The sequence below is a fragment of the Elephas maximus genome, chromosome X (assembly GCF_024166365.1).
Source record: "Elephas maximus indicus isolate mEleMax1 chromosome X, mEleMax1 primary haplotype, whole genome shotgun sequence".
Taxonomy (NCBI): domain Eukaryota; kingdom Metazoa; phylum Chordata; class Mammalia; order Proboscidea; family Elephantidae; genus Elephas; species Elephas maximus.
This window is the reverse complement of record NC_064846.1, coordinates 56,980,852-57,007,699: the sequence shown is the minus strand read 5'-3', so window position 1 is coordinate 57,007,699 and position 26,848 is coordinate 56,980,852. Positions and strand designations below refer to the sequence as shown.

At 37.5% G+C, this 26,848-nt stretch overlaps 1 protein-coding gene across 1 annotated transcript in view; it reads left to right on the top strand.

The window, feature by feature from the left end:
• The window catches only part of CENPI (centromere protein I), an 89,708-nt gene extending 63,601 nt beyond the window's left edge, over window positions 1-26,107 (top strand). The window contains exons 15-21 of the mRNA XM_049872711.1: window positions 3,930-4,024; window positions 7,141-7,276; window positions 8,470-8,594; window positions 9,190-9,238; window positions 9,363-9,599; window positions 23,873-23,914; window positions 25,328-26,107. Coding sequence (XP_049728668.1) covers window positions 3,930-4,024; window positions 7,141-7,276; window positions 8,470-8,594; window positions 9,190-9,238; window positions 9,363-9,599; window positions 23,873-23,914; window positions 25,328-25,429 — 786 coding nt within the window. The 3' untranslated portion in view covers window positions 25,430-26,107. The remainder of the gene's footprint in view (window positions 1-3,929; window positions 4,025-7,140; window positions 7,277-8,469; window positions 8,595-9,189; window positions 9,239-9,362; window positions 9,600-23,872; window positions 23,915-25,327) is intronic.
• The last annotated feature ends 741 nt before the right edge of the window (window positions 26,108-26,848 follow it).

Here is a 26,848-nt window from a genome sequence, read left to right as displayed (position 1 = left end):
GCAGATTTAGCTCTTGAGGTTCTATAGTTCATAAGATATTTGTAAATATTCTAGAACAATATAAACAGAATAAACACAGTTTATTCTGTGACACCTGATTAAATAAGAAGGTCCATTTGATTTCTTTGTCTTTTTAGTTAAAGCGGATTCCCCTTTTTTATATTTTTATAATATATATTTTTTATTTATATATATAAATCTTATATTTTGTTGTTGAGAATATACACAGTAAAACATATACTACAGGTACAATTCAGTGACATTGATTACATTCTTTGAGTTGTGCAACCATTCTCAACCTCCTTTTCTAAGTTATTGCTCCCCCTTAACATTAATTCACTGCCCCCTAAGGTTCCTGTCTAATCTTCAAGTTGCTGTTGTCAATTTGATCCCGTATACATAGTTCTTAAAAGAGCATAAGGCTCAAGGAAGCCATTTTTACTAGTTAAGCTAAACTACTTGGTTTTAAGAAGACTTCAGGGGATATTTTTGCTTTAAGGCTTAAAAGATTATCTCAGGGCAATAGTTTCTGGGGTTCATCTAAACTTCATGGCTCCAGGAAATCTGGAACCCATGAAAATTTGAAGCTCTGTTCTACAGTTTCCCCCTTTTTACCAGGATTCTTCTGTGGAATCTTTGATCAAGCTGTTCAGTAATGGTAGCCGGGCACCATCTAGTTCTTCTGGTCTCGTGGCAAAGGAGGCAGTTGTTCGTGGAGGTAATTAGCCACACATTCCACATCCTCCTCCTGTTCCTGATACTCTTTGTTTCTCTGTTGCTTCAGCAAATAGAGACCAATTGTTCTGCCTTGGATGGCTGTTGGAGCCCTAGTGGCACAGTGGTTAAGCAATTGGCAGCTAAACAAAAGGTTGGCAGTTCGAATCTACCAGCCACTCCTTGGAAACCCTATGGGGCAAGTCTACTCTGTCCTGTAGGGTTGCTATGAGTTGGAATTGACTTGGTGGCAATGAGTTTTTGGTTTGGATGCCTGCTTGAAAGTTTTTAAGACCCCAGGCACTTTCCAACAAACTAGGAGGTAGAACAGAAGCACTAAACATGTTATTAGGCCAATTAACTGGAATGTCCTATGAAACCATGACTCTAAACCTCCAAACCGAGGAACCAGATTCCATGACATGTTTGGTTGTATACAAGTAGCCTCAGTAGCTACTCTTGTTGTTGGAAATATGTCTATCACACAACTTTTGCCAATTTAACTTTTTATAGCTGTACAACTTATTGAGAGCAGTTACAATAATCAGTGGTGCAACCCTACCCTTATTCTATGCAATATTTCCATCCCTGTTAACCACCACCCCCCTTTCCCCTTCCTCCTGCCCCGGTAACCACGAATAAACTTTGTTATCTTTACATTTACCTTTTGTCTTTTTGTATAAGTGATGTCATGCAATATTTGTCCTTTTGTGATTGACTTATTTTACTCAGCATAATGTCTTCCAGTTGCATCCATATTGTAGCATGTATCAAGTCTTCATTTCTCCTCCTGGCTGAGTAGTACTCAGTTGTATGCATATAGCACATCTTGTTTATCCATTCATCTCTTGGTAGGTATTTAGGTTGTTAAATACCTTTTGGCTATTGTGAATAATGCTCCAGTGAGCACTGGTGTGTAGATCTCTGAGTCTCTGCTTTCAAGTCTTTTGGATATATACCTAGGCGTGGAATTGCTGGGTCATATGGTAGTTCTATTTTTAGCTTTTTGAGGAACCGCCACCATTTCCACAACAGCTGTACCATTTTGCATTTCCACCAGCAATGGGTAAGGGTTCCAATTTCTCCACATCCTCGCCAACATTTGTGATTTTCCATTTTTTTTATCTTAGCCATTGTAATGGGAGTGAAATGGTATCCCATGGTGGTTTTGATTTGCATCTCTCTGATGGCTAGTGATGCTGAACGTCTTTTAATGTATTTGGTGGCCACTTGAATGTCATCTTTGGTGGAATGTCTATTCAAGTCCTTTGCCCATGATTGGGTTATTTGTCTTTTTGTTGTTAAGTTGTTGGAGTTTTATATATATTTTGGTTATTAGAATCTTTTTGGCTGTGTGGTTTCTGAAGATATTCTCCCAGTCAATAGCTTGTCTTTTTACTTTTGGTAAAGTTTTTTGATGAACAAAAGTTTTTAATTTTTATGATGTCCTATCTATTTTTCATACTTTTAATGGCACAATAGCCCATCAATATTGTACCATAATCTATTTCATTTCTCTATTATTATTTCTAATTTGTAGGTATAGATAACTACATTGGGCATCTTCATAAAACAGTTTTTTCTTCTGTTGTAGTATTCTCTTGGGATACTTTTCCAGGAGTTATATTACTAGATGAAAGGAAAGGGTTTGAACATTTTTATGACCTTGATACATAACTGCTATTCCTTTGCAGAAGGCATATTCACTGCAAGCTCTTGGAAGGAAGAGGAATATAGTGGTTGGAGTACTCCCATAACAAGAGTCTGACAGCTGTGGTGAAAGAATTGGGTCTGGGGAACGAGACTAGAGGAATGGAGACAAACTGGGAGGATAAAAGTAATCTCAGAGTTGTAAATGCCTGGTCTAGGGTAATTATAGTGAAATTGGGAAGGAAATGGATAAGTTGGATATTTTGAAGGGAAAAAAATTGATTTCTACCTTGGGGAACAGTAAAGGAACCAAGGATATTCTGACTGGAGGAAAAAAGTCTAATGTTTTCCGGTTCCTTTCAAATATTTGAAAGGTTGCCACATGGAAGAAACAGATCTCTGTTTGGCTACAGGGGGCCGAATTAGATAAAGGACAGTATCTTATAACAGTGCAGTCTCAAAATGGAATCAAGGACCTTAAGTTGTAGTCTATTTATTTGTTGACAGTGGAGTAAGTCAAGCAGAGGTTTACTGTCTGTCTGCTGGAGTATTTATGTAGAGAAAGTTCACACATAGAGTAGGGCCATGCTTCCAGACCTTTTTTTTTTAACCCTATAAACGTAAAAACCTCATGCCTTCATTTAATGTGGGGGCTGGGTGGGATAGCATAGGTAGATGGGGAATTAAAGACTTTTGTTCTCTAAATATAACATTGTAATATTGAATACCTTTTCAAATGATAAAATTCCCTGATTGATACCCAAGCAGAGGATTGTTTTAGATGACTCCAAGGTTGCTTTGAATTCGGACATATTTATAACCTGAATGTAAGTTGTCAGTTTCTAACAAATCTTAATAGAACTGTTCTGTAAAGTAGCAATGAACACCCTATCACTGGAAATACTCAAATAGCATCTAAAAACCCATCAAGTCTATTATTTTTTAAGGATGTTTGATAAAGGATGTTTTGGGATGATATGGATTGCTTTCAAATTTATAGATAAAATGTCCCATCATAAATGTCCCAGGTAAATTTCTATCATGACTATATATTTTGTATGTGAATCAGGCCCTGGGAAATCAAGGCAGGGCCTGGGAAAAGAAAAACTAGAATTGTTCATTTTCATAGTCATACATGATAAGATAAATTTTATGGCTGTTAAAAAGGGAGTAAATTTTATTTGTAAACCAGAAGGAGAGAAGGATGGGAAACTCCTATCTGTGGCAACTTTAAAGGATTTTTGAGAGGGGACAGTAAGGAGTGGATAATGCTGTGTTTGATGATGCAATGTATGTTATAAATGAATGTAATTTAGAGAAACAAAAGTTTGTTCCTAAGTTTGGGGCAGTAGTGTAGAGGTGTGTTTCTTGTAGAGAAAATGGCAATGTAAACTTGTTCCTGCGTTCATCTATCTCCCGGAGACTGATGATATTGGAGCAACAGCTATTGAGTTCTAAATTGGATGAGGGCATCTTCATGGTCACTTCCACTTCTAAGCCTTTTATTTAATCTATTCCTTCTGAAGATGTTATGACGGAATGATTTTTTTGTTTTGCCCCCTCAGTGTAGTGTTCTTCAGAGTCTAAAAGAGTTACTGCAGAATTGGCTGTTGTGCCTTTCTACGGACATCCACATGAAACCTGTGCTGAACAGTCCTCTGTGAGTTATCTTCCAATCCTCCACAAGAAATGGTCTGTATGAATCGTTTCCATAAGGAATTTTACAGTGTGATAGGAAGCCTAATTATTTCGTGTAAATGTTTAGTAGTACTTTTCTGAAAGATTTTTTTGGTTACTTTTTATTCCCCTTCCCTACAATGCTGTGAGGAAGGTTTATTCTCCTATTTCCTTTACATAAATCAGAAAGCAATCCCTTAGCCTCTAAGTAACTTGCAAAAGAGTTAATATAGCAAAACACTGAAGAGCTGAGATTAGAACTTGCAAGTTTGACTTCCATTTAGTTTAGCTCACTTTATGTAATGAATATATATGTAAAGCCAATTTTGGTGATGATTAGAAAATCTCCAAGGTAATGTTGGTGTATAGTTTTGTTTTTTTAAGATCCTCTGATATATTTTGGTTATATGCATTAATTTATTTTGCCTTTTGAGTAAAAAAAGAGCCCTAAATGTCTATTATGTTGATTATTGTTAAATGTGTGCTTTACCCTAAAAGTAAAAGTCTAAATTTCAAGGAACTGCATAATTAGGTTATTTTGACTCCTTATCTAAAATCTTTGCCTTCTATAATCTGCTATCAGCCACATTATATTTTAGCATTGATTTTTAACTTTATATTATGGAAAATTGGAAACATAATAAAAAATAGGGAGACTAAGTACTGTTACTCCCATGTACCCATCATCCAGTTTCAACAGCTAACTGTTTTTTCATCTGTTACAACCCCACCTTTCTCCTCCTCCCTGCTGGATTATCATTAAGGAGAACCCAGACATTTCAAATGTAAAAAAAATGGTAACATTATGACACCTAAGAAATTAATAGCTCTTAATATCTTCAAGTATCTAATCAGTGTTCAAATTCACTATATTGTCAGCCACATCTTACTTTATAGTTATAATTGTAACATAAGGATTCCTTAGCTTCAGTTGCAGATAGCTGGTGGTTGGTTAAAAGATTAGCCCAGACCCATTTTTCTATGTATTCTTATTCATGTGGTGATCTACTTTGGTAGGAGAACAGGGAATAGAAGCCTTATGAGGGTAACCTGGAAAATTGTTTTTAATTCTTCATTATTGCAATGCTTCCATGTAAGTCTGATCGCTTCTAGAAGGAAATGGAGAGTTCATGGGTAGTGAATGCATCTTATAAAGCTGTGGTTCTCAAAGTGTTGTCTCTGGACCAGCAGCAGCAGCACCACTTGAGAACTTGTTAGAAATGCAAATTCTCAGGTCCTATCCCAGACCTATTGAATTAAACTCAAGAAGTGGGGCCCAGTAATCTGTGTTTTAACAAAAGCTTCAGGTAGTTCTGGTGCAAGCTAAAGTTTGAGAACCACTATTATAAAGAAATTCCATTAAAATGTTGAACTCCTTCCAGCTAAATTTGATTAAGGATAGCATGTTTGCATCTGCAGTCTTCAGCTACCTTGCAATTTAAGTCTTAGGCACTCCTGAAATAGATCACTTATAATTTCTATTTTTCTTTCCAAAAATCCTGGAATCCTTCTTTTATTTATGTTATAAATTTAGGGGAGAGCATTTAAAAAGGAGCTCCACTTTCTAAAATCCTTGAAACGAAGAAAACATAGAGAACTTTGCTTATCATAATAATACTTAACATTATATAATATAGGTCTTAAGTTCTCAATAATTTCTTCTATTTTGGCAATACGGTTGTAATGCCATATCTCCTGCAGTGGTTCTCCAGGGAGCATTTTTGGTTTTCACAGTGACTGGGAAGAGGATGGTACCATCATTTTGTAGGTGGGAGCCAGGGATGCTAAAGATGCTATATAGTGGATGGAGATAAGAAGGCAGTCCTGAACAGTGGATTATTTCATCCAACATGCTAATAGAGTTCTGTGGAGAAAAACTTTTAAGAGGCTGTTCTGAGCAATCACCATTGTTTCAAATTATTTCAGATACATTTGCTAAGTGCTGCCAAAAGTCATAGTTAAAATATAGTTTTATAAATAGCCAGCTGATTATATGGATGCCCACCTATTTGAATGGTCTCTTAATCCTTCCCTGCTTGCTCTGGCACTGAACCATCATGGTGATGAATAGTGGTAGAGTCATCGGTTCAAAGCTCTAAGACTATATATCATTTATTTTTCATTGTGCATTTTTTTATAACCATTGTTAGCTACCTAGATAGGAGGATAAAGTTATAAGATCACATCTGCAGGTGTATCTTTTCCTGGCTCACTTAACAGTGTGGGTTGAAGAAGGATAAGGGTGAATAGATGGATGGATTGAACCGACGTCTGGTCTAAAGAGACTCAGTTCATTGATTTTGGAAGAATATGAAATATCCAGATTTAGTTTTTACTGGAAGAATGAAAGATGCCAAAAGTTTTACTAATTTAGTTTTAGGATTGAATCGAATGCCAGTCAAATTAGAGTGAAAATATTTTAACATTCTATTTTCTTTAACTTGAGCATCTTAGCTCAGGAATGCAGACAAAACTAAGTTTTGATTTGTTTAAGTTTTCAGTAAATGTGCTGCAACATTACTGACATCGTAGGCAACAATTCCCAAACTCATTGTAATATTTATACTTTTAAAACCAATGTGTGGTTTGGTTGAGATTAATTAGTTCTCATTTTTTCTGGTGGATTGTTTTGTCCACTTTCAGATTTTATTCTGAGTTTTTTGTGTCACCCACCTTGTTATGAACTCTTTTTTCCCTCTAATTTTGTAATGAAATACCTATTTTCTAGTGGTTTTTATATGCTTATCACTCAAGGATTTCCATATTTGAGGAGTGTTAGAGTTCAATGCTTATCAGTTACTACCCATGGGTAACATTATCTAAAGTTTGTGTAGAGGTTAATCCTTTCTTTCTCTCGTATATAGCAATGGGGTTGCCAAGGATGTTCTGTGACTTGATGTTAATGGTTCCCTAGCGGGCTAAATGTGGTTTTGAGCTTACTCACTGTGGCTTAAAAAATAAAATGAAGTAGACACTGGAGCACTGATAGGAGTTTTCTGAAACACCTATCAACCTTTTGCTATATAATATCCAGCTTTAGATTGGAAATTGTAAGCAGTTTTGCTAATATTGATAGAATGTCATGTTTTCCTATTGCAGAGAGACAACTTTAGGTGGATCCATGAACTCTGTGTCTAAACTGATTCACTACGTAGGCTGGCTGTCCACTAATGCAGTGCGCTTAGAGAGCAATAGTACTTTCTTGCTGCACTTTATTTTGGATTTCTATGAGAAGGTACTACATATCCCATTTTTCCCTGTTTAGATTTTTGTGATGGATGTCCATTTTAGTGCTTATTATCTAAATTTTATGTACGACCATTAAGTTGGCTCTGAGCATATTAAAATAAGGTACACACTAAGATAATGATTGTATTCTCACCTGAATGACTGACTTTCATAAAACAAAGTAGAAAACCAAATGCTTTTTAAAAAGAATTTTTGTTCATGTACCACGTAATAGACATTCATCTATAGTACTATAATAATGCTAGCCTTTGACAGAAGTCTGTCTCTGGTGTCACTTTTTGTTCATAGTATATCCACAACCCCTGGCTAAAACCAAAAATACCATCTTATTTCTTTAGATCTCCACTCCCACCTTTCAGCTGCCTTACTTCTTTATGATTCTGGTCCTCTTCTGTTGTCTTGTGGTATTCTACCTGGACAGAGCTGTTATCTAGGAAGTGTCCACTAATCTCAATTTTCCTGGCTTTTTCCCTTCACTAATACCTAGTTGTCTTACATTATAGATGCTTAGAAGCATGCTCCTTTGTTTTCCAGATTAACTAATATGATAGATAAGCTAACTAATATGATTAATAAGTGTTTATGGAACTTAAGGAAAAAGAAATGCTTCTTTTTCCTACCCTGTTCCCCTAATTCTAAACCTTCTCCCCAGAAAAATATTGAAGATTTTAATAATGGTCTTCTAGAAATAATGCTCTGTGGTAAAGGTTGGGAAACCCTGGTGGCGTAGTGGTTAAGTGCTGCGGCTGCTAACCAAAGGGTCGGGAGTTCGAATCCGCCAGGCGCTCCTTGGAAACTCTATGGGGCAGTTCTACTCTGTCCTGTAGGGTCGCTATGAGTTGGAATTGACTCAACAGCACTGGGTTTGGTTTGGTGTTTTTTTTTTTTTTTGGTAAAGGTTGGTGATTGCTAAGGTTTGTGTGTGTGTGTGTGTATGTATATATACATATAGATATACATATATATTTTCAGTGAGGTATATCTTTAAAGAGGTTTATGGCTATTTATTCTATTTAATTGGGCAGGCCCTAATCTAATGTTATATTAAAAAAAATGTTATATTATTGGTTATCTTATACTCATGATTCTTGAGGTGAACTTGGTTGAGAGATTCTGGGGAATAATCTATATAATTTTTTTTAATATACTATATACTAATGTTATCATTTTTCCCTAAAGGTATGTGACATATATATAAATCATAACCTTCCATTAGTGGTGTTGCTTCCTCCTGGAGTCTTCTATCCTGCACTCTTCAGCCTGGATTCCAGTATTCTGAACCAGCTCTGTTACATAATGCACAGGTATAAAGCCTTTTTACCATTTTATGAATCGGTACATGATAATTTTATCTTCATTTTTTCAACTATAATACGATAAAAATTCCTATTCATTTTTCTGCTAGGACCTATAGAAATAGAAAAGATGGCTTTATTTTGGGAATGATCTTCCCATGTGGGGCTATGATAGCTGTATCATTTTTAAAATGTCACTGTGGGGACTATGGAATAAAAAAATTCATGGTTAAGTACCCTTTGCTCTACTCAGCATTGTTAATTATAATAGTTGTGTCTTATAGAAAGATTAGTTATTTGCTGACAACTATTTTGGGTCTATGTAGCTTCTCTAATAGGGAGACATTAAAAGCATCTCCTTCATTGCGTTTTCTTTACATAACAAGTGCACATCTTAAATGTCCGATTCAGTGTTGAGCCTCTTTTTCTTTTTTGAGGAGAATATACCACAAAGGAATAAAAACCTTAACTGGACACCTGGACAGCTGAATATTTGTGTTATACACATTTGCACAGATTTACATTTAAAGTGTACGTTTTTATTTATCATTACATTTTGAAGCCATTTACTTTTAAATTTCATTCTATTTGTTCTCCCTATTAGGTATCGTAAAAATTTGACTGCTGCAAAGAAAAATTACTTGATACAGAAGGTACAGATTGTAAATCTCTGTTAAACCACCATTGTTTAAAAATTGAGTATAGATTTACGTGACCTTTTGGGATAAGAAGGAAAGGGAGAATAAGTGATAGTGACAACTTTTTTTTCTTTCACAGCAGGGAAAGTCCCAATTCAATTTCAGCAACAAGACCTATCAAGAATTTAATCACTATTTGACATCCATGTTTGGTTGCCTGTGGCTATCCAAACCCCACCAGAAAAGTTTCTACCATGGAATTATAGATATTGACCCCCAAATTCTAGAAGAAGCTGGAATAGCAGAGTACAAAAACAGCTTAAGTTTAATGCAGCACCCTGCTCTATTCAGTTATGCTGTTGCCTTTCTGCTACAGGTAAGGGTATATAAAGGATTTTTAGATTGTTATAGCAATACTGTTATGACAGAAATAGGAACTGTCTGAATTGCAATACTTTTTTTTTTTTTTTAGTATCAACTAAATTTTGGTCTCTGTGCTAGGTTCTTGGGAATTCAAAGTTAAGTGAAGGGTCTGCTCTCCAAGAGCCTGTGTTCGTAGCAGAGACAGGCTTGTAACAAATACTATAATACAGTATGGTGAAGTGACAAAATGTATAGTTAATGAGAAAAATAGGGGAGGTGGTGCCAGGCAAGAGAAGGCTTCATTGAAATGGAAGCGCTCATAAAATGGTGTGCATATTAAATGTGTGTTTAGCACAACGAGGTAGGATTACAAATACCTTGATAGAATGGGAATTCAGAATTCCCTTAGCAAGCTAGAACACTGAGGGATGTAACAGAATGAAAAAAAAATGCTATATGGAGTGGGAGAGAGATTCATTGAATAATGTTTAATGTATGCAAACAATGAGCCAAGCACTATGGTGAACAAGACAGGTGTTACTCATTGCCCTCACAGAGCTTACAGTCTAGTCAGGGAGGCAGTCATTAAACAGGCTTCTAGGAATAAAATATAGTGAGCAATGTAATAGGCAACATACAGGGAATGATGAAAAAATATACAGAGGGTACTAACCTAGTTCAAACTCAGCAGAAGTGAAGCTAATGGTAGTTTTAAAGGGTGAACAGGTGCTTGCTAGGATAGGAGCAGTATTTGGGGAAAGGTGGAAAAGCATAGAGCACAGATAAGTTAGAGCAGGGGTCAGCAAACCTTTTCCTACAAAAGGCCAGGTAGTAAAAAGCCTTATTAGCAGGCCATATAGTCTCTGTCAAGGCTATTCAACTTTGTCATTGTAGTGTGAAAGCCTCTGTAGACAACGTGTAAACAAATGGGCATAATTGTGTTCAAACAAAATTTTATTTATAAAAACAGGCATTGGGCTGGATTTGGCCTATGGGCTGTGGTTTGCTGACTCCTGTGTTAGAGCATGCCATGTTTGAAGTACTTGAAATAGATTCAAAGGGCTAGGGCAGTGATTCTATCCTGACTGAGCGGTAGAATTACCCAAGGTGCTTTTCCAAAGTATACTTTCTTGGTTAGTCTCACCCTGAGATTCTGATTTAATAACTCTGGGTGACATCCAGGATCTGCTTTTTTCTTATGGTTCTGATACACAAGAAGGGTTGAAAGCCCCTGGGTTAGACTATAGCATGACAGGAGATGAGGTTTTGAAAAGTAGTCAAGGACCAGATGGTATATTAAAAAAAAATATGTAGGCCTTCAAAAACATATTGATTGATTTTAATATCTGAATAAAAGTCATGTTTTTAACTACATAGATTAATTTCAGAGGCAGTATAGTTTAATGGTTTTCTGATTTTTTTTCTTGTCTTTTTGTCTTTTCTTAATTTTTGAATGTTTTTAGTTCTTTTTGTCCCTTGACTAGATACTGTACTTTATATACACTTGGTTTTCATGTTTCAGAGATTGCTTTTTTCCTTTTTAATTTTATTCTTTAAGTGTGTAAAACATTCATATGCTTCCAAACTCTAAACTATGAAAATGTCCCTTCCGTCCATCCTTCACGCCCCTCTTCTATGTGTACCATTTTTATCATGTTTTGGTTTTTTTTTTTCATTGCGTCTTTCCCTTCATAAATCAGAAAGTATATATATGTATTTGCATTCCTTTCAGCCCTTACAGAAAAGATTGTTGTTTGCTGTTGTTAAGATTGCCTCAACTCATGGAGACCCCATGCACAACAGAACAGAATGCTGTCTGGTCCTGTGTTATCCCCATGATTGGTTGCAGACCGGGCCGTTGTGATCCATAGGGTTTTCTTAGGCCAATTTTCAGAAATAGATCCCCAGGCCTTTCTTCCTAATCTGTCTTAGTCTGAGAGTGCCACTGAAACCTGTTCAGCATCATAGCAAGACACAAGCCTCCACTGACAGATGGGTGATGGGTGGGGCTACACGTAAGGTGCATTGGCCAGGAATCAAACCCAGCTCTCGTGCGTGGAAGGCAAGAACTCTGCCGCTGAACCACTGCTGACCCCTGCGTAAAAGATAGCACACTAAACATTACTGTTCTGTTCCTTGTGGTTTTTTTTCCTTAATATGTCCTGCAGATTGTTCCAAATGAAGAGATCTTTCTCATTCTTGTCTTGATATCTTACTTATCATTTCTAGTTATCTGTCAAAACTTTCAGACTTAGTTTTTATTTAATTAAACTCAGTTAACATCGTTTTATAATGTGTTTCTGATAATTCCAGTATCTGAAGTTTTTATAGGTCTCTTTCTGTTGCCTGTTTTTTTGCTGCTGCTTCCTCATGTTGTTTAGTTTCTTTGTGTGCCTGGTTGTCTTTGACCATGTGTTGGGTACTTGGAATATCATTTGTAGAAATAATTTGAAGACTAAAATGTTATCTTTCTGGAGAAAGGATTTTTATTTGCTTCTCACAGGTACCTAGGGTTGCTATTTGTCTGAGACTACCCTAGGGGTACCTGGGTGGCGCAAACAGTTAAACACTTGGCTACTAAGTGAAAGGTTTGCGCTTCTAACCCACCCAGAGGCGCATCAGAAGACAGGCCTAGAGATCTGCTTCCGAAAGGTCACAGCCTTGAAAGCCCTAAGGAACAGTTCTACTCTGTACACATGGGGTCTCCATGATTAGGAATCGACTTAACAGTAACTAACCATAACAACAGCCCCGTCTTAGTACCTAGTGCTGCTGTAACAGAAATACCACAAGTAAATCGCTTTAACAAACAGAAATTTATTCTCATAGTTTAGGAGATAGAAGTCTGAAGTCAGTGTGCCAGCTCCAGGGGAAGGCATTCTCTATCTCTTTGCTGTGGGGGAAGGTCCTTGTCATCAATCTTCCCCTGGTCTAGGAGCTTCTCAATGCAGGGACCCTGGGTCCAGAGAACACACTCCGTTCCCAACTCTTCTTTCTTAGTGGTATGAGGCTCCTCTCCTCTCTGCTTGCTTCTCTCTTTTATTTCTCAAAAGAAATTGACTCAGGATATAACTTAATCCCGTAGATTGCCTGCCTCATTAACATACTGCCCCTAATCCTGCCTCATTAACATCAGGTCAGGATTTATGACACACAGGAAAATTACATTAGATCACAAAATGAAGGACAGCCACACAATCCTGGGAATCATGGCCTAACCAAGTTGACAGACATTTTTGGGGGATACAATTCAACTCATAACAAACCCTAATCCAAGTGCTATGCCTGAGATTCCCTGGACCATAGGAAGTCAGACTGCAACCTGTGAGAGGGCTAATTTACTTCTGGTTAACTCTTTTTAAAAAAAAAATTATTGTGTTAAAATACATATAACCTAAAATTTGCTGTTTTAATCATTTTAAGTGTGTATTTTAGTGGCACTATTACTGTAATTACATTCATGGTGTTGTACAACCGACACCACTATTTTAAATCCATTTTTATCATCTCAAGCAGAAACCCTGTAACCTCTGGTTCGCTGTTACCTTGAACGTGTAGCCCTTCGGGCTTCCAGGTTGACATGGGGTGAGGGGGGAAGTATGTTTTTGGTTTCTAACAGCTTCTACCTTTGGCAAACCCTGTGCTTTGACTTTTGTCCCTTGAAACCTGTGAGGCTTTGAAAGTGCAGCTCAGTTCTATAGCTGATTCCTCTGCATTAGCAAATTCTCTCAGGCCAGAAGTGACTGAGTATTAGTTTTACTTCTCTGAGTTTTTATCCTCTAGATTTTGGCTTGATAATTCCTTACCATGAGTGTTAGCCTTTTGTTGTTTTGAAAAAAGCATTTTTTTTATTGTGAAAAGTGTCAAACTTACAAAATTAGAGGGAATAGTATAATCAACCCCCATGTACCCATTACCCAGCATAATCTCTACTCCCGCCAGTTTGACACCCCCCGATTATTTTGAAGCAAATACCAAACATTATATAATTCTGTAAATATCTCATTATATGCCTCTAAAAGATATTGATCCTTTTTAAAACTATTTCTTTTTTTTATTTTTTAAAGTTTGTATTGTAAAATATATGCAACTGAACATTTCAACCATTTTTACATGTACAATTCAGTGACATTAACTATATTCACCATGTTGTGCAGCAATTACCGCTATCACTTTCCTTTTTTAAATTTTTTATTGTGCATTGGGAGAAACTTCACAGATCAAATTAAGTTTCCCGTTCGATAGTTTGTACATAAAGTGTTCTATGACATTGGTTTCATGCCCTACAGTGTATCAGCACTCTCCCCATTTCTGTGCTAGGTTCCCTGTTTCCTTTTGTCCTATTATTCTACCCGGTCCTGCCATCTCATCTTTGCTTTTTGGCAAATGTTGCCATTTTGATCTCATATAATTGATTGTTCTACGGAGCATGTTTCTCTCGGGTATTATTGTTTACTTTATGGGCCTGTTTATGGTTTGACTGAAAGGAGGTCTCTAGGAATGGCTTCAGTTCCAGTTCAGAAGGGTGTCTTAGGGCCATAGTCTTGGGAGTTACTCCAGTCTCTGTCAGACCAGTAAGTCTGGTCTTCTTTGTAAATTTGATTTTTGTTCTGCAATTTTTCTCCTGCTCTGTCCGGGACTCTCAGTTGTGAACCCAGTCAGTATGGTCAGTAGTGGTAGCCGGGCACCATCCAGTTCTTCTGGTCTCGGGCTCGTGTAGGCTGTGGTTCATATGGTCCATTAGCCCCTTGGACTAATTGCTCCCTTGAGTCTTTCTTTTTCTTCACTCTCTTTTGCTCCGGATGTAAAAGACTGATAATTGTATCTTAGATGACCGCTTGCAAGCTTTGAGATTCCAAATGCTACTCACCAAAACAGCATGCAGAACTTGGCCTTTATGAACTATGTTGTGCCAATTGATGTAGATGTCCCTCGATTCTATGGTTCTTTGCCTTCAAACCTAGGAACTTCATCCTGCAAGGTGTTTGGTTATGTCTGAGAAGTTACCCTGACTGTGGCCCTTGTGTGCCCTGTTGCCTATATTAATATATAAGCAGCACTTACAGTTATCTGTGTAGAAATATCCACCACCAAAACTATGTCTGCAGGTGGGTGTGTTCCCTTACACCCTCCCAACACCTTTTGATATACCTGTCTAGCTATGTATCTATTCATAAATTAGTGTTTGTTAATACTATTGTTGCAGGATTGTCTATGCTGTAGTAATTACCTTTGTTGCCTTTTATTCTTGTGCTCTTCTCAGTGTTCTCCCATGCCTTAGTCCTGTTTGGCTGACTTCCCGCATGTTGTGTATTGCCTTTCTCTTCATGAGTATTAACACGTGCGCACTAGTTTTTTTTTTTTTTTCTATCTCTTGGGTGATTTTTCCCTCCCTCCTGGTAACCATCAAAGAATTTTATTTTTCTATGTGGAAATTTTTTTCTTGTTTCTTCATAATAGTGGTCTCATACAATATTTGTCCTTTTGTGATTGATTGACTTATTTCACTCAGTGTAATGTCCTCCAAATTTATCCATGTTGTGAGATGTTTCATGGATTCGTCATTGTTCTTTACCATTGCATAGTATTCCATTGTGTGTATATGCCACAGTTTGTTCATTCATTCGTCTGTTGATGGGCACCTATGTTGGTTCTATCTTTTTGTTATTGTGAATAATGCTACAGTGAATATAGGTGTCATATGTCTGTTCGAGTGACAGCTCTTATTTTTCTAGCTATATTCCTAGGAGAGGGATTGCCGCATCATATGGTATTTCTATTTCTAGCTTTTTAAGGAAGCGCCGTGGTGTTTTCCATAGTGATTGTACCATTTTACACTCCCACCAGCATTTCATAAGAGTTCCAGTCTCCCCACAACCTGTCCAACATTTGTTATGTTCTGTTTTTTTTGGTTAGTGCCAGTAATTTGGGGATGAGATGGTATCTTATTGTAGTTTTGATTTGTATCTCTAATAGCTAATGATCGCGAGCATTTATTCATGTGTTTGTTAGCTGTCTGAACGTCTCCTTTGTTGACTTCACCAAAGTCATTCATATCTGTTCATATCCATTGCCCATTTTTTAATTGAATTGTTTGTCTTTTTGTTATTGAGGTGTTGAAGCATTTTATAAATTTTAGAGATAGACCCTTGTTGGATATTTTGTAGCCAAAATTTTTTTCCCAGCCTTTAGATTCTCTTTTTACTCTTTTAGAGAAGTCTTTTGGTAAGCGTTAAGTATTTAATTTTTAGGAAGTCCTGTATATCTAGTTCATCTTCTCCTGTTGGTGCATTTTTAGTTATGTTTGGAGTTTCCAATTTTCTTCAGCACCCTTAACAAAAACTCTGTACTACTTAAGCAGTACCCTCTCCCCAATCCCTGTGTCCCCCACCTGCTCCAGGTAACAACTAATGAATTTTGGTTTTCTCCTTCCCTCTCTCTTTTAACAGTTTTATTGAGATATAATTCAAGCACCATACAATTTACCCATTTGAAAGTGTACAATTCAGTGGATTTTAGTATATTCACAGAGTTGTGCATCCATCATCATCATCAATTTTTAGAACATTTTCATTATCCAAAACAAAAATTCTGAACCCCTTAGCCATCACTCTCCAATCTCCACATCATCCTCAGCTCTAGGTAAACACTAATCGTCTTTCTGTCTGTAGAGTTGCCTATTTTGAACATTTCATATAAATGGGATCATACAATATGTGATTCTTTATGACTGGCTTCTTTCACTTAGCATAGTACTTTCAAGGTCCATCCATATCATAGCATGTATCAGTACTTCATTTGTTTTTACTGCTAAATAATACTCCATTTATGGATATGCCACATTTTGTTTATCCATTCATCACTTGATGGACATTTGGGGTGTTTCTGCTTTTTGGCTATTATGAATAATTTTGCTGTGAACATTGGTATGTTGTTAGTTGCCGTGGAGCTGATTTTAACTCATGGTGACCCTGTGTGTGCGGAGTAAAACTGTTCTATTGAGTTTATAAGGCTTTGACCTTTCGGAAGCAGGTCATCAGACCTGTCTCCCGAGGCTCCTTTGGGCAGGTTTGAACTGCCAGCCTTCCAGCTAGTACTCAAGTGCTCAACCATTTGCACCATCTGGGGACTCTTGAACATTGGTGTACAAGTTGTGTCTGTGTGTGTGTGTGCACACCTATGTTTTTATTGGTTATATACCAAGGAGTAAGATTGCTGAGCTGTGTAGTAATTCAATTTGGAACTTTTTGAGGAACAACTTTACATTCCCATCAGCAATATATGAGGATTCCATCTTCACCAACCCTTGTTATTGTCCCTTTTTTTTAATTTTAGTCATCCTAGTGAGTGTGAAAGGTGCCCTGGTGGCCAGTGGTTAAAGTGCTCAGCTGCTAACTAAAAGGTCAGCAGTTCGAACCTGCCAGCCGTTCCACAAGAGAAAGATGTGGAAGTCTGCCTCTGTAAGGATGGATTAAACAAACAAACAAAACTCAAACCCGTTGCCATTGAGGTGATTCCAACTCACAGCGACTCTGTAGGACAGGGTAGAGCTACCCCATAGAGTTTCCAAGGAGTGCCTGGTGGATTTGAACTGCCGACCCCTTGGTTAGCAGACATAGCTCTTAACCACTACGCCACCAGGTTTCCTCTGTAAAGATTACAGCCTTGGAAACCCTATGGGGCAGTTCTGCCCTGTCCTTTAGGGTCACTATGAATCGGAATTGACTTCATGGCAACAGGTTATGGATTAGTGAGTGCGAAGTGGTGTGGTATCTCATTGTGGTTTTGTTTTGCGCATCCCTAATAACTAATAATGTTGGGCATCTTTTCATGTGACTCTTGGCCATGTGTATATCTTTTTTGGAGAAATGTTTATGCAAGTCCTTTGTCCAAGTTTTAATCAACTGATTTGTCATTTTATTTTTGAGTCATAAATGTTCTTTCTATATTCTAGATATAAGTCCCTTATGAGACATATGATTTGCAATTTTTTTTCTTATTCTGTGGGTTGTCTTTTTACTGTTTTGTTGTCTTTTGAAGCACAAACATTTTTAATTTTGATGAAATCCAACTTAGGAATTTTTTCCTCTTACTGCTTGTGTTTTTGTTGTCATAGCCAAGAAATCACTGCCTGACCTAAGTTCACTCATGTTTTGTGTAAGAGTTTTATAGTCTTAAGTCTTACATTCAGGTTTTTTATTCATTTTGAGTTAAATTTTATATACGGCGTGATGTAGATGTCCTATATAGTGCATGTAGGTATACAGTTGCCACAGCAGCATTTGTGGAAAAGATGACTCATTCACCATTAAACTGTCTTGGCACCCTGTTAAAAATCAATTGACCGTAGATGTATGGGTTTATTTCTGGACTCGTCAATTCTATTCCTTTGATCGCTATGTCTTTCCTTATTCTAGTACCACACTACCTTGATTAGTGTAGCTTTGTAGTAAGCTATGAAATTGAGAAGTATGAGTCCACCAACTTTGTTGTTCAGCCCAGCAGTTTTACTCCTAGGTGTATACCCAAGAGAATTAAAAGCAGGGACTCAAACTTGTACATGAACGTTCATTGTAATATTATTTATAGTAGCCAAAAAGTGGAAATAACCCAAGCGTCCATCGATAAATGGATGAATAAATAAACAGAATGTGGTATCCATACAATGACATATAATCCATACAATGAAATACACGAAAAGAATGAAGTAATAATCTGTGCTACAAAATAGATGAACCTCAAAAACATTATGCTAAGTGAAAGAAGCCAAACACAAAAGGCCATACACTGTATGATTCCATTATGTGAAGTATTCAGAATAAGCAAATTCATAAAGACAATACAAACGAGTAATTGCCAGAATTGTGGGGAGAACAGAAGGGGGGATGTAAAAACAGCATGGGGGCAGTGCCTGACCTCCTCTAACTTCACAAGGGGGAAGGAGACTCAAGATCAACAGCCCAAGGCTGATTCCTATGAGACAGAGGTCAGACATGCCTCTTCTCTCTGCTAGCTTTACTGCTGACACCAACCGCCCCTCTTATGGCACTCTCTACTTCTCTGCTGGGTTCGATAACTCATTGCATTGGCCACACAGAACTCACAGGCCATATTCACGATGATGGGGTTTATTAGGGAAGTAACAGGTTACAATTCAGGCTCAGGAACACTCAAGGATACATTTCTTCCATCAGGACAGCCTCTTTCCAGCTGTGCTTGCAGGCAGGCCTTTCCCTGGCCCTCATCCTCTACCCAAAGGCATTCAGCTTTCTCAGTCCGTGGGCTGGGAAATCCACTGTGCCATCTCCTGCTGTGGGGTTTCTCCTGCCAGCGCCTCTCACCATCTTCAGGGTCATAGCTCTCTCTCTCTCTCTCTGTCTTTCTCTCTCTCTCTCTCTCTCTCTGTCTCCTACTTCCAGGAGCTTCTCAGCACAGGGATCCTGGGTCCAAAGGATGCACTGGCTCCTGGCTGTTTTTCCTTGGTGGTAGTGGGCTGTCCTCTCTGCTCTAGAATTGGCTCTCTTTTAAGGCAAAACAACCAATCGCCTTGGTGGACCACAATTATTTACACAGTCCCACCCAATCACGCGGGTGATAGTTACAAGACTGTGGCTAGAAAGGCCACACAAAATTGATCCATTACACCCAGGTAAGCAACTGCTTAATCGGTATGGGGTTTCCTTTTGGGTAATGAAAAAAGTTCTAGAGCTAGATAGCAGTGGTGGGTCCACAGCATTGTAAATGTATTAAATTCCACTAAATTGTTTATAATGGCTGATTTTATGTTATGTGAATTTGACCTCAAATAAATTTTTTTTTTAAATCTGGGGGTAGATGGCAGTAGGTAGGGAATAGGGGAAACACGATTAGTTATAAGTTGATAATTGTTGAATCTGGGTGATTCATAGGGGTTTATTATATTCTCTTTGTATTTGTTTGTAATTTTCCCTAATAAAAAAGTTTCTTTAAATAATCTCCTTCCTAACCCTGTCCTCTAGTTACTCAGTTTCCCTCCCCAGAGGCATCCACTCTTAGCAATTTCTTGAATATTCTTCCAGAGACATTTCTGTGTAAATTACCTTTGTCAACACTATATGCTATATACACTTTTCTGCAATTTCATTTTTTGACTTAATTACTTGGCTTTTTTTTCCATGTTGGTACATATGGGGCTGCCTCATTCTTTTTGATATCTACATAGTTATTCCATTGTATGCATTTAATGTAAATTAAGCAGTCCCCTCTTATGGGGCATTTAAGTTGTTTTTAATCATGTTATTATACTCTCAGGAATGTCCTTGAACTGTATACATCATTTTACACATAATGCAAGCTGTCTATTGGATAAAATTGTCCAAAGTGGAATTACTTTCAAAAGGTATATCTTTTTAATTTTGTTGGTTTTTGTCAAATGGCTCTCAGTAGAAGTTATACCAAATTGCATTAGGACTAGTATTGAATAAAACCCAGTGCTGTTGATTTGATTCCTACTCATTGCGACCCTATAGGACAGAGTAGAACTGCCCCATAGGGTTTCCAAGGCTGTAATCTTTACGGAACCAGACTGCCGCATCTTTCTCCCACAGAGCACCTGCTGGGTTTTAACCACCATGCCAGCAGGGCTCCTTCTTAGCAATGAATAGGTGTCCGTTTTTCTACTCTGTTAACAGTTGCAGCTTCCACAATTCTTAGCTGGAAAAGCATACGTCTTAGTTACCTATTGCTGCTTTAACAGAAATACCACAAGTGGGTGGCTTTAAAGAACAGAAGATTATTTAGTCATAGTCCAGAATGCGAAAAGCCCAGACAGGGTGTGGCTCTAGGTGGAGGGGAAGGTCCTTCTTTGTCTATTTCAGCTTCTGGTAGCCTGCAGTTCTTGGAGTTCCTGGGCTTGTCAATTCATCTGGCTCTGTCTTTACCATGTGTATGTATGCGTGCACGCACACGCACGCATGCACCTGTCTGTGTCCACCCTGCTCTTTTTATAATTCAGAAGTGATTAGGTTTAGGGTCTGCCCTACACTGATCCGACCTCAACTGATTGATTGATCACATTACATTAGAATGCATTATGGAAGGTGATTACATTGCATTAGAATACATTCACAAGTATAGGGGTTAGGATTCCAACACGTATTTTGGGAGGACACAATTCAAAACATAACAACATGTAATGAATCATAGGTAGACTAGAATTTATTCTGCCCTTTTTTTTTTAAAAAATATTATAGTATCTAAAGTAGTATATTGATTTGGACATAGGTAAGCAAACTTGTTTTGGAGGATCAGCAATTCATTTTTTTTAAATCAGAAACTGCTTTTTGAAATGTTTAAGGTAGGTTGGTTCTGGAGGGTTAAATTCTAGCAGCATAGAACAGAAGAGAACATTGTTCTTTGGCAAACTGAAACTGTCATTTTTGTAATTGGTGGTGTTTCTATAAGGTTCAGAAAATACTTGGCATTAATGTGAATTTTTCTATTAAAAGAGTGTCTTTGAACTCCAGTCACCAAGTAACTGTGCACTAAGTACAAATAACCTCTGACACTGGTGGTGTTGTGTGCCATCTAGTCAATTCCAACTCATAGTGACCCTGTAGAACAGAGTAGGAGTGCCCTATAAGGTTTCCGAGGCTATCATCTTTATTGGAGCTGATCGCCAGGTCTTTTCTCCCATGGAACCCCTGGTAGGTTCGAACCACTGACTTTTTGGTTATTAGCTGAGCACTTAACTGTTGTGCCACCAGAGCTCCTTGATACCATGGTAAACCCATTGCCGTCAAGTTGATTGCAACTCATTGCAACCCAATAGGACAGAGTAAAACTGCCCCATAGGGTTTCCAAGGAGTGGCTGGTGGATTTGAACTGCCAACCTTTTGGTTAGCAGCCGAACTCTTAACTGCTGTACCACCAGGGCTCCAGATGCCATGGTAGTATGATTTAATTCTGGCAATTTTATTTTAGTGAATTATCACATTGTCATTATTTCAAAGTAGCCACTCTATAGAGATAATTTAGTGAATTTAACTTGGCCAGTCAGTTCTCAGTATCAAAGAGCTCAGCTCACTTAACGAGTCAAAATATTTTAAACATTTGAAGAGCCTACATTCCAGGAAATTCTAAAGCTCTATGTTTTCTTATCATAAGTTGCCTTTGAATTAACAACTATTTATTTGTTCATTCATCCAACAAATATTTATTTGGTTCCCACTTTGCTCCAGGTACTGAGAATATAGTGGTGAAGAAGACAGATACCATGCCCAAATGGAGTTTATATTCTAACAAGGGGAAATAATAAACAAGAAATGAGTAAACATGATAATTTTAAATTTTGATAGATGCTATTAAAGAAATAAACTGGGCGGGGTAAGAGAATGACTGGGGAGTTTTCAGGAATGGGTGGTCAAGGATGGCCTCTTTGAAGAGGTGACATTTGATCTGAGATTTTGTCTAAAAGATGAGAATGAGTCTGAGAATAGCTAGAGAAAGCATTCCAGGGGGTTCACAGATAATAAGGTAGGCCAGTGAGGCTTAGAGCTTAAGGAACAAGAGGGAGAATTGGAATGAGGTGAATTTAGAGAGACACAGAGGCCGTATATCTTACAGGTCTGGTAAAGAGTCCAGTGGGAAACAGTTGAAAGATTTTTAAGCAGGATTGTAATATGATCTGACTTAACATTTAATAGAGATCACATTGGCTTCTTTGTGGAAGATGAGGTTCTATGAGGAGACCCTAGTGGAAGCAGGGGCACCAGTTAGCCAGGCTATTGCTGTAGTCTAGACAAGAGATAATTAATAGTGACTTATATTCGTATGGCAGTGGAGATGGATAGAAGTTGACTCCTTTGAGATACGATGCACAGGTAGAGCAGACAAGACTTGTTGATGGCTTGATGTAAGTGAGGATGAGAAACAGGGAAGGACTTTTGACTTGAGCAACTGAGTTGATGGTGTTCCATTTACTAATAAGAGGAACACTGCTGAAAGAACAGGAGAGATTATTTCCTTTATTTTGAGGAAGGGGCAAGTTGAGATTCAAGTTGTGTCTTGACCTACTTAAATTTGAGATGCCTATTAGACATCGAAGAAGAAATGTAAGTAGGCAGTTTGAAGTACAGGCTTGGAGTTCAGGAGAGAAATTTTAGAGCTAGAGAAATAAATATGTAAGTCATCAGCTTGTACTACATTTCATCAGTTCCATAAATGTACATTTTTTTCACTTTTTAACTTCTTGGAGATCAGGATGCATCTTAATAAGATTGTTGTCAGCCAGGTAACAATCATGATACAGTCGTCATTTGCTGTTAAAGTTTGCATAGGCAGATTGCCAGAATCAGACCGTGCAGAATGGATGTCAGCAGCTTGGAAAAATAATCTGGAGACAATATTTCAACACTGTTTTAACTCCCTAAAATCATCTGATTTGGGAGGGAGGGAAGCGCCAATAGCTTTTAGTTGTTTTAAGAAATGTTGCATCATACTCTTTATGGCAGAGAGAATGACATTGTGTAAAAAAAACAAAGGGATCACGACTCTTAAGTAGAAAAGTAGTTGAGAAGAGTTGAACTCTGAATGTGGAGTTTTAGAAATACCTTCACAGTTTGTTTATATTTACCATTTTGTTTGTATAAGAGTAATATATGATTAAAAATTTGCCTGCATCTAAAACAAGTCTTTGAATCATTATAAAATAAAAATTCTAAGTGTTAAAAAGGCATTGTGTTATGCATAGCTTAATAAGAGGAATTTTTTTAGTGGTATTTAAAAAAACGTTTCTTAGAATTGATGGTTCTTAGATTCAATGAAATACAGTAAGTCATAGTTAGAGCCAGGGAATAGATAGGATTACCTAGGTCTGAGTTTTCATAAAGACTTACAGAGTTTTACGGAATATACTATGTATACAGACTGCCTTACTCAGACTTCCTCTTCATCCTTCAAAGTTCAATTTACGTACCATATTTCTTTAAAAAGCTTCCTGTAAACCTTCCATCCCCATCCTAGTGGCTAAGTACAGAATTAAAAAAAAAAAAAAAAAACAAGGCCATATATTAGCAAAATGATGCTAATTTTATCTACTGTGAGTTTATTTCCCCTCTGTTTGTGCTTCTAAGGGAGAAAGAAATCTAGAGGGTTATAGTGGGTGCCAGTTCAAAAGGAATCAGAGTGTTGGTAGGAATGGAACTTAGCAAATGAATTAGACAGTGAACAGCAATCTTTTTCTGGTAAGTTTTGCTAACGAAATATTTCCATCCCTATATCTCTCCCACTCCCTTTGTTTGTTTTAAGGTACAGCCAGAGGCAAGGATCATAAAACTGAGCTTTATTCAGGTAAATAAACTTTGTACAGTTTTTAACTTCATTAGGAGTATTTATACCTTTACCTTTCTCCAGATCTAAACTCTGCTGCCTCCACAAAGTCAAAACAAAATGTTTGCCTTCTGAATTCATTCCAGTGACTTTTATTTGAACTAATTGGCACATACTCTCCACAGTGTTCTGTAGAATATTACTATTCATAGTTCAACTCTTGATGTTGTGGTCATGCATAGTCTCATTTTATAGTACAGTTGCGTATATACAACATGTGACTGTAATGAGACTGATTTAACAAAACCATACATAATTGTGTCATCATTATAGAAACTTCAGCTGTGTACATACTTAATATAGGCAGTAATGTAATAATGTCTGCTCCTGTGTTATGTATTTTGTTTTATTTTTTGTTGAGAATATACACAGCAAACATACACCAATTCAACAATTTCTACATGTACAATTCAGTGACATGATTATATTCTTCAAGTTGTGTAACCATACTCATCCTCCTTTTCTGTATTGTTCCTCCCTCATTAACATAAACTCATTGCCCCGTAAGTTGTGTTATATGTATTTTAGATGTTAAATTTCTAGAGCATTAGAATAATGAACTGTTTCCATTCCACAGTACTTTGCTCAGTTGACCAGCTAAATTTTTTTTTCTTTTGCCAGTATAATAAAAGGGATGTTTAACCCTTGGATTTTGGGTACTTTTTGGCATAAATGTTAACTTAGTGATTGAGTGCCCATTATGAACCTGGCCCCTATGAGGTAACTCTTGTTATATACATCTAGGATCCTTTAACTTTTCCTAGGTAAATGAATAATTTCTTTTATAAGGATCAGCACAAAGCTGGTTCCTATGAGATGGAGGTTAAAGATGTCCCAAATGTCCAACTTTTCCAAGCTGCTACCCCACTCCATCATCTCTAAAGTCAACTACTCCCTCTCACTTCAGAACTCTCCCTCCTGTCTTTGGGTTCCCTAATTCATTGCAGTGTTTCACAGAACTCACCAACCATATGAAGGAAATGGCTCACACAATTGTGGAGGATAGCAGGTCCCAAATTCATGGGTCAGGCATAGACTTCTCCTTGGCCCTCAGTCTCTTCCCCAAAGCACTCAGCTTTCTTGCTCCATGGGCTGGGAAGCCCACTGAGCCGTCTCCTGCAGGTCTCTGCTGTGGGTCTCTCCTTTGATGATGATGAGGTCTCATTCTGCTCTGGAATTGGCTCTCTTTTAAGGCAAAACTGATCGATCCCCTTGGTAGGCCACAATGACCCTATCCCACAGTCACCTGAGTGGCATTACAAGACCATGGCTAGAAAGGCCACATGCAACAGTAATTAGTCGCACAATGCTAGGTAAAGAAAGGAAGTAGAGAATAAGCATAGTAAAATAATTTTCCTTTTTCTGTGCCTGCAGGGAAAGAAATGGAGCTGGTATTTGGACTATTTATTTTCACAGGGATTACAAGGCCTGAAACTTTTCATAAGAAGTAATATTCATCATTCTTCTACCCCCTGATGAAACAACATAAACCACAATGATGAGCATTAAATACTGACATAAACAAACTGAGCACACTAGACTAAATTCCTTGTTGCTATAGTGGCCAAATGGCTCAACTTGAGTTTCCATATTTGCTTTGCCAACAGACAGCCACCTTTTTGGACTTGCCCTTCCATCCATGGCCCAGGAATGCCTTGGTGTGGCTAACTTTATTTTTCAGAATTTAGATTTCTTTGCCCACTAATGAAAAATCACCTCTTCATCATCAGGCTCTGTCTTCAACCAAATTATGCATTAGGAGCCACATCTGTTATATGGTAGGATTTTTCTTATTTTTGTACTATAAGCTGCACAGATGAAGAGAACAGGTAATACACAGTGGCAATTAATCCATAGACAGACACATGCAAAGTACTGTGCTAAATTGGTGAAACATTTGTTGTATTGTCATTTTTCTTACTGTGAACGACAGTACCAGCAGTAAGTCAACATATATAACTCTAAAAGCTGGCTCTAAGTATATAATAGCTGTCTGGGCCTTTACTGGTAGCAGTTTGATGACAGGAGGAAGGGAAGAGGATTGTGGGGCAATCAAGACATTCCTGTTTTTACTGGTTTGATTTCATGAAACTGCTGTATTTTTTTTCTGTGTGTTCATTTGTATATATATATATGTCCAGTTTTTAAATGTTCAGGCCCAAATAAACTTAACTACAACTTTACTTTCAAGGGTAATTCTGAAGCTTTCCTTTTATTTCAAAATAGCTAGACTATCTTGTTGAAAATTTACTATAAAATTTTGCTTCAGTGCTACTGAATAACTCTTCCTCTTTATAATAAAATTCATATCACTTAGAGAAGCCAAGTTGAATTTGTTTTTGTCTTACGGCCACATTGTTGTGGTTCCTTTCTTTTTTTTGCAAAACTATATTATGGGGCAGTGTTCAGACTGTAAATCTTCTTCATTCATTCAATAAATAGATATTTATCGAACTACTTAATACGTGCCTGGTATTCTGTGGGCTGGAAATACAGCACAGTATAAAGTACCTGCTTTTGTGGAACTTACACTCCAGTGGGAAATACAGACAATAAAAATATAACATCTAAAATATGGTTATCATGTACTATGAAGAAGGAGCAGGAGATAGGGACAAAATGTTGAGAGAGTTACTACTTAAGATGGTCAGGGAAGGCCTGTTTGAGGAGGTGACATAGGCAGAGCCCCTAATGAAGTAAAAATGTGAGCCATGTAAGAATCTAGGGGAAAAGCATTCCGGGCAGAGGTAAAGGCAAGTGACTGTGAAAAAAACCATTGCTGTTGAATTGATTCTGACTCATAGTGACCCTATAGGACAGGGCAGAACTATCCCATAGGATTTCTAAGACTGTAATCTTTATGGAAGCAGACTGCCACATCTTTCTCCCATGGAG